Here is a 9,393-nt window from a genome sequence, read left to right as displayed (position 1 = left end):
CAGGGTCACAGTGTGGATACTTTTATCTGTATGGAATCAAGGGTTAATATCTCCGGAGGGGTATTATTAAACAGTGGGGATTAATCACATACATTTATTTGATTATGCTGCGACATGTGTGATCTGAGACTCAGGCAGATGTTGGAACGTACAGGGTTTTTTAGGCTTGGCGTTTTTTTTACTTTTATAGCAGGGGCGGTCCTGCATTGCGCACCACATGACCGGGTGTGGTGACACTTATTTCCTCTTTCCTGACCTGCGGTTTACCGGAGACGAAGCCGTTTCTCTGTTTGGCCTGAGTCATAGGAGGTGGTGAGTGCCCCAGCCATTGGGGGTTTAAAGGTGCAGTTTTCTTTTATTAATCTATAGTCTGCTTTGTAAGCGCAAGCTATGGAGGATTCTGATGCGTTAGAGGGTACTCCCTCTTTACCTAAGTCTAATACCTGTCTATATTGTGAGGAGGCCGTGGTATACCAGTCCGCTCAACTATGTTCCACATGCTTTGATACATACATTTACATATATATATATATATATATATACACACACACACACACACACCCATATATATATATATATACATACATACATATATACACACATATATATGTATATATATATATATATATATATATATATATACAGATACACACATATATACACATAATATGCGCACACACATTTATACATACACACATATATACATACACACAATATACATACACATATACACACACACACACAGACATACACACACAGACATATACATACACACACACTTATTAAAAAAAAAAAAAAAAAATCTGGCTCCTAAAAGTATTTTGGTTGGCTCCTAGACTTAAAATAAATTTGTTATGCCCTGACTTACCTTTTCTGCAATGTACTATTACCCTGTACCACACTGGAGTTCAGGAAGGGAGAGAAAATTGACACACATACAAACACACACACGCACATACACACAGATACATACACCCCCCCCCACACACACACACATACATAGACATAGTATGTACTGATACATACATACATACATACATACATACACACAGACACACACACACAGACACACACACACACAGATACACATTTATTAAAGAAAAAAAAATCTGGCTCCTAAAAGTATTTTTGTTGGCTCCTAGACCTAAAATAAATTTGTTAAGCCCTGACTTACCTTTTCTGCAATGTGCTATTACCCTGTACCACATTGGAGTTCAGGTAGGGGGGGGAATTGACACACATAAATACACGAACACACACAGATGCATACAGAGACACAAACACACACACACACTCACAGAGATACATACACATAAACACACACACACAGATACATACACACAGAGATACATACACACACACACACAGATACATACATACATACAAACACACAGAGATACATACATACACACACAGATATACATACACACACACACACACAGAGATACACACACACGCACAGAGATACATACACAAATACACACAAACATACACACAGATACACACACACACAAATACACACAAATACATATACACTCACAGATACATACACACACAGATACATACACAAATACACACACATACATACACACAGATACACACACACACACACACACACACAGATACATACACAAATACACACACATACATACACATAGATACATACACACCCCCACACACACAGATACATACACACACATACACACAAACACAGATACATACATACATACATACATACATACAAACATACATACACACACAGATAAATACACTCAAATGAAACAAACAGGAACAGCACACACTCCAGGGATAGTGCACAAGTGACCCAAGGGCACTGCTAGGTACTTGTATAGATAGCAATAGAAAGCATAGGTCCTCAGCACTTTAAATAATCAAATCAGTTTTATTCACACAGGAAAAGCGACGTTTGGTAGTACATCCTTCCCATTTCAGCTTGCTAGAGCAGAAACATGTTTTGAATTCATTTGCTGAATGAGCTTGGCCTGACTGCAATCGCTAACACTGCTAGAGACGTGTTGAGGAGTTGTAGATTAATCAATCTGGGCTAAATCCTGTATAACGATATGTGTCAGCAAGATGTCTACCCGGAACTGCCATGGAATGGACTCATTGGTAAAGCCCCTGGACACGATTCCTGAAGATAAGAAAGTTAAAGTGCAGAGGACACAGAACAGTTTTGACCCATTTGAAAAAACAGCAAACCAGGTGAAAAGAGTGCATTCAGAAAACAATGCATGCATTAACTTTAAGAGCACGCCGGTGGGAAAGGAATCTCCTAAGGTCAGACGACATTCAAGTCCCAGTTTGCCAACAAGTCCTAAATTTGGGAAAGCCGATTCATATGAAAAATTGGAAAAATTAGGCGAAGGCTCCTATGCTATAGTTTATAAAGGCAAAAGCAAAGTGAATGGAAAGCTAGTGGCATTGAAGGTGATAAGACTGCAAGAAGAGGAAGGTACTCCGTTTACTGCCATCAGGGAAGCTTCACTTCTTAAAGGACTAAACATTGTAACATAGTGCTGCTACATGATATAATCCACACCAAGGAAACATTGACGCTTGTGTTTGAGTATGTGCACACAGATTTATGTCAATATATGGACAAACATCCAGGAGGATTGCATCCAGAAAATGTGAAGTTGTTTCTGTTCCAGCTGCTGCGGGGTTTGTCCTATATTCACCAAGGCCATATTTTGCACAGAGACCTAAAACCACAAAATATTCTCATCAGCGACACTGTCGAGTTAAAGCTAGCTGATTTTGGTCTTGCCCGAGCCAAATCAGTCCCAAGTCACACTTACTCTAATGAAGTAGTGACATTATGGTACCGACCCCCAGATGTCCTTTTGGGTTCAACAGAATACTCTACTTGCCTTGATATGTGGAGTGTAGGATGCATATTTGTAGAAATGATCCAGGGAGTTGCTGCTTTTCCAGGAATGAAAGACATACAAGACCAATTGGAGCGGATATTTTTGATTCTTGGAACGCCCAATGAAGATACATGGCCTGGAGTCAATTCCTTACCCCATTTTAAACCAGAACGCTTTCCGCACTACGGGCCTAAGAACCTTCGACAAGCTTGGAATAAACTTAGCTATGTGGACCATGCAGAAGATTTGGCTTCCAAGCTCCTCCAGTGCTTCCCAAAGAACAGACTGTCAGCGCAGACTGCTCTCAATCACGATTATTTTAGTGACCTTCCCCCACGGCTGTGGGAATTAAGTGATATGTCTTCCATTTTTTCTGTACCGAATGTGAAATTACATCCTGAAGCTGCAGAGGGCACAAGGGTATTTGGGAAAACCAATAGTTTCTGCAAAGGTCTAATAGCAAGCACTGATATTGGCTGGAGATTAAATATAAATACAGGATAGAACTTCAATCAAATTGAAAGTAAACCTTTGAATGGATCACTTGCCTTATGGAATAGGAGTTTTGGTTTCAATGAACAACATTCTACTGCAGAATAAATCTGGCAAGACACAATTTCACCTTATAACTTCAAGCCTTGCACGTAATTTGCTACCTTGTGATTTTTATGAAAAATAAACTGTAAATTCTACATGTCACATTTTACTTTTTGTATATTATATTTGGATTTATTTTGTTTTTCTACACTGTACAACATTTCTTGGGAAAAAAATACTTTACTATAAATGCATCCAAAATTGTTTTCTTACCATTTATTTTACACAAGGCCACACACTGTAGTTTTATTTAACATAGATGTGGGATCTTCTCTTTTTAAAATGAATCATTATACAATCTTATCATGTTTTCTTTAAACAAATCTTTATTATTCCAGCATTTAAATACATTTACATTTATGAACATATTGATTTTATTATCAAAATTCCTTCCTTAAGCAATTTACTGTTATGCAACATTTAGTGTTGTGCAACCAAACTATTTTTTCTTTCAGATAAGCATTTTGAATATTTTGACATAAAAATAAACTGTATTAACATTGAAAAAAAAAAGAAAAAAAAAAAAAGAAAAAAAAAAAAAAAGGAAAAGCAACGTTTCGGGGTGTGCGTGTTTGTATGTATCTCAATAGAAAACATAGGTCCTCAGCACTTTAAATAATCAAATCAGTTTTATTAATACAGGAAAAGCAAAGTTTCGGGGTCGCAGCCACTTATTCATGCTCGATAACATTATGATGGCTCAATACATTTTTAAATACCTTCATTTTGGCGCCCTTACACCCATAATTGGGAAGGCGCTCCATCTAGTGGCCATATGTGTGCATATACCTGATATCTAATTCTATACCTATACTACTCTTAATTTAATAATATTGTACAACTACCTACAGTATTGTTTAATGACCTTTGATATGAGTACATGAATGGTTAAAAAAATGAGTATACTATTAGAGATTTTCTAGCAGCAAAAAGGTAGTTTTTAGTATACTAATTTTTTAACCATTCATGTACTCATATCAGAGGTCATTAAACAATACTGTAGGTAGTTGTACAATATTATTAAATTATAGAATTAGATATCCGGTATATGCACACATATGGCCACTAGATGGAGCGCCTTCCCAATTATGGGTGTAAGGGCGCCAAAATGAAGGTATTTAAAAATGTATTGAGCCATCATAATGTTATCGTGCATGAATAAGTGGCTGCGACCCCGAAACTTCGCTTTTCCTGTATGAATAAAACTGATTTGATTATTTAAAGTGCTGAGGACCTATGTTTCTCTTGCAAGGTGTATCCAGTCCACGGCTTCATCCTTTACTTGTGGGATATTCTCATTCCCTTCAGGAAGTGGCAAAGAGAGCACACAGCAGAGCTGTCCATATAGCTCCCCCTCTAGCGCCACCCCCAGTCATTCTCTTTGCCGGCTCTAAGCACTAGGGTCTCTCTATGGGAGGGTAAAGTGAATGTGGTGTTAGATTTGTAGTTTTATATCTTCAATCAAGAGTTTGTTATTTTTAAGTGGTACCGGTTTGTACTATTTACTCTCTAGCAGAAAAGTGATGAAGAATTCTGCTGAGAGGAAAATGATTTTAGCATGTTGTAACTAAAATCCACTGCTGTTCCCACACAGGACTGAGGAGTACTAGAAAACTTCAGTTGGGGGGAACAGTTTGCAGGCTTGACTGCAATGAGGTATGTTCAGTCATTTATTTCTAGACAAGACTGAGATAATGCTAGAAGACTGACAAGATCCCCATGTGGGGAGGGTAAGCTATGTTCTGAGACTTAGTATAGAATTGAATGCTTACATGACAGGGCTAAATAGGCTGGTTGACACTAATGCAGGGCAATCGATTATTTATTTAAGAAATACTCGTTGGAGACACCTTTTTAAGCACTTTGGAGTGTTTTACTGGGGTTATTATCCACATGGCATAAATTTAGTCACTTAGAAGTGATTTTTGTAGGCCTCACAACTCCGGAGTGGAGTGGGAGGGGCCTAATTTCGCGCCTCAGATGCGCAGTTAGTATTGAAAGACTGTTTCATGCTGCTTCACATGGAGGGTCCAGCTGCTGATTGAGGGCCTAGAAGAAGCTTTATTTCCCCAAAGCTGATCCCTAAGGGCAGGTAGGGCCACAGCAGTAAGCTGTGGCAAGGTGCTGTAGTTAATTAACCAGTTGTTGGCTTTAGGCTGCTCCGGTTTGGGCATTAAGGGGTTAATCGTTCTGAAACTTGCTGTGCAATCATATTAAAGCCTTAGGTACATACTGTGAAAATTTCAAAAGGATTGGTGCATTTTTCACTGTTTTGTAAAATTGTGTGCTCTTTTTATTTCTTAAAGGCACAGTAACGTTTTTTCAAATTGTGTTTTTTATTTGATTAAAGTGTTTTCCAAGCCTGCTTGTGTATTCTACTAGTCTGTTAAACATGTCTGACACTAAGGAAAATCCTTGTTCAATGTGTTTAGAAGCCATGGTGGAATCCCCTCTCAGAATGTGTCCCAATTGCACTAATATGTCTATACACTTTAAAGATCATATTGTTGCACTTAAAAGTGTGGCCCTAGATGATTCTCAGACTGAAGGTAATGAGGATAGTCCGCCTACCTCTCCCCATGTGTCACAACCAGTTACGCCCGCTCAAGCGATGCCTAGTACCTCTAGTGCGTCTGCCCCTATTAAATTGCAACAACTAGCGACAGTCATGGATAATTCCCTTGCGGCCTTTCTATCCAAACTGCCAGTTTTTCCTGCAAAGCACGATAGCTCTGTTTTAAGAACAGATTATGAGCAGTCTGAAGCTTTGGTAGCCTTATCTGATGTACCCTCACAACACTCCGAAGTGGGGGTGAGGGATTTGATGTCTGAGGGAGAAATTTCCGACTCAGGAAAGGTTTCTCATCAGGCAGAGTCGGATTCATTAGCATTTAAATTTAAACTGGAACACCTCCGCGTATTGCTCAGGGAGGTATTAGCCACTCTGGATGATTGTGATCCTATGGTGGTCCCAGAGAAATTGTGTAAAATGGACAAGTACCTAGAGGTCCCTGTATACACTGATGCGTTTCCGATCCCTAAAAGGGTTGCGGATATTGTTACTAGGGAGTGGGATAGACCAGGTGTCCCTTTTGTTCCCCCTCCTATTTTTAAGAAAATGTTCCCCATAACTGACCCCAGACGGGACTCGTGGCAGACGGTCCCTAAGGTGGAGGGGGCTGTTTCTTCACTTGCTAAGCGCACAACCATACCAATTGAAGACAGTTGTGCTTTTAAAGATCCTATGGATAAAAAATTAGAAGGTTTACTTAAGAAAAATTTTGTTCAACAAGGTTTCCTTCTCCAACCTATTGCCTGCATTATTCCTGTAACTACTGCAGCGGCTTTCTGGTTTGAGGCGCTGGAGGAGTCGCTCCAGACGGAGACCTCATATGACGAAATTATGTATAGAATTAAGGCTCTAAAGCTGGCTAATTCTTTTATCACAGACGCCGCCTTGCAATTAGCTAAGTTAGAGGCAAAAAATTCAGGTTTCGCCATTATGGCGCGCAGAGCACTTTGGCTCAAGTCATGGTCGGCCGATGTGTCGTCAAAATCCAAATTATTAAATATCCCTTTCAAGGGAAAGACCCTTTTCGGGCCAGAATTGAAAGAGATTATTTCAGAAATCACTGGGGGAACGGGCCATGCTCTCCCTCAGGACAAGCCCTTTAAGGCTAGAAACAAAGCTAATTTTCGTTCCTTTCGTAACTTCAGGAGCGGTCCGGCTTCAGCCTCTACAGCTGCAAAGTAAGAGGTTAACGCTTCACAGCCCAAGGCAACCTGGAAGCCTTACCAGGGCTGGAACAAGGGTAAACAGGACAAAAAGCCTGCAGCTGCTACCAAGACAGCATGAAGGGGTAGCCCCCGATCCGGGACCGGATCTAGTAGGGGGCAGACTCTCTCTCTTCGCTCAGGCCTGGGCAAGAGATGTTCACGATCCCTGGGCATTAGAGATTGTTACCCAGGGATATCTTCTAGAATTCAAGGACTCCCCTCCAAGGGGAAGGTTCCACATTTCTCGTCTGTCTACAGACCAGACAAAGAAAGAGGCGTTCTTACGCTGTGTAGAAGATCTACATACGATGGGAGTGATATACCCAGTTCCAATTGCAGAACAAGGACTGGGTTTTTACTCAAACCTGTTTGTGGTTCCCAAAAAAGAAGGAACTTTCAGACCAATCCTGGATCTAAAAATTCTAAACAGATTCCTCAGAGTCCCATCATCCAAGACATTCGGACAATCTTACCTATGATCCAGGAAGGTCAATATATGACTACCGTGGATCTAAAGGATGCGTACCTGCATATCCCTATCCACAAAGATCATCATCAGTTCCTCAGGTTCGCTTTCCTAGACAAGCATTACCAGTTTGTGGCTCTTCCATTCGATTTAGCCACTGCTCCCAGAATTTTCACAAAGGTGCTAGGGTCCCTTCTGGCGGTTCTAAGACCGCGGGGGCATAGCAGTGGCGCCTTATTTGGACGACATCTTAATTCAGGCGCCGTCCTTTCACAGAGCCAAGGCTCACACGGAGATTGTATTGGCCTTTCTGAGGTCTCATGGGTGGAAGGTGAACGTCAAAAAGAGTTCTCTGTCCCCACTCACAAGAGTTCCCTTCCTAGGAACACTAATAGATTCAGTAGAAATGAAAATATTTCTGACGGAGGTCAGAAAGTTGAAACTTTTAACTACTTGCCGAGTTCTTCATTCCATTCTTCGGCCATCTGTAGCTCAGTGCATGGAGGCAATCGGATTAATGGTAGCGGCAATGGACATAGTCCCTTTTGCTCGGATACACCTCAGACCACTGCAACTATGCATGCTCAAACAGTGGAATGGGGATTATGCAGATTTGTCTCCTCAAATTCAGTTGGACCAGGAGACCAGAGATTCTCTTCTCTGGTGGTTGTCTCAGGACCACCTGTCTCAGGGAATATGTTTCCGCAGGCCAGAGTGGGTCATTGTAACGACCGACGCCAGTCTGTTAGGCTGGGGTGCAGTCTGGGACTCCCTTAAAGCTCAGGGCTTATGGTCTCGGGAAGAAACGCTTCTCCCGATAAACATTCTGGAACTGAGGGCGATATTCAACGCTCTTCAGGCATGGCCTCAACTAGCTGCGGCCAAATTCATCAGATTTCAGTCGGACAACATCACGACTGTAGCTTACGTCAATCATCAGGGGGGAACAAAGAGTTCCCTAGCGATGACGGAAGTAACCAAAATAATCAGGTGGGCGGAGGATCACTCCTGCCATCTCTCAGCAATTCACATCCCAGGAGTAGACAACTGGGAGGCGGATTTTCTAAGTCGTCAGACTTTTCACCCGGGGGAGTGGGAACTCCACCCGGAGGTATTTGCCCAGCTGACTCAGCTATGGGGCACTCCAGAATTGGATCTGATGGCGTCCCGTCAGAACGCCAAACTTCCTCTCTACGGGTCCAGGTCCCGGGACCCCAAGGCAGTATTGATAGATGCTCTAGCAGCGCCTTGGTCCTTCAATCTGGCCTATGTTTTTCCACCATTTCCTCTCCTCCTGCGTCTGATCGCCATAATCAAGCAGGAGAAGGCTTCGGTGATTCTGATAGCGCCTGCGTGGCCACGCAGGACTTGGTATGCAGACCTAGTGGACATGTCATCTGTCCCACCATGGACACTGCCAATTAGGCAGGATCTTCTAATACAGGGTCCGTTCAAGCATCCAAATCTAGTTTCTCTACGTCTGACAGCTTGGAGATTGAACGCTTAATTCTATCAAAGCGTGGGTTCTCTGAGTCAGTTATAGATACTCTGATTCAGGCTAGAAAGCCTGTCACCAGGAAAATCTACCATAAGATATGGCGGAAATATCTTTGTTGGTGTGAATCCAAGGGTTAGTCATGGAGTAAGATTAGGATTCCC

At 41.6% G+C, this 9,393-nt stretch overlaps 1 protein-coding gene across 1 annotated transcript; it reads left to right on the top strand.

Annotated features, from left to right (window-relative positions):
• Positions 1 to 218: 218 nt before the first annotated feature.
• LOC128648553 (cyclin-dependent kinase 14-like) lies at positions 219 to 4,200 on the top strand. Its single transcript, XM_053701286.1, is given in 2 exon segments — positions 219 to 2,521; positions 2,524 to 4,200. Coding segments are annotated over 2 exon segments (1,299 nt in total). The 5' UTR covers positions 219 to 2,097; the 3' UTR covers positions 3,399 to 4,200.
• Positions 4,201 to 9,393: the final 5,193 nt, after the last annotated feature.

The sequence above is a fragment of the Bombina bombina genome, chromosome 2, assembly GCF_027579735.1.
Source record: "Bombina bombina isolate aBomBom1 chromosome 2, aBomBom1.pri, whole genome shotgun sequence".
NCBI lineage: Eukaryota > Metazoa > Chordata > Amphibia > Anura > Bombinatoridae > Bombina > Bombina bombina.
This window is presented reverse-complemented; position numbering and strand designations above follow the sequence as displayed.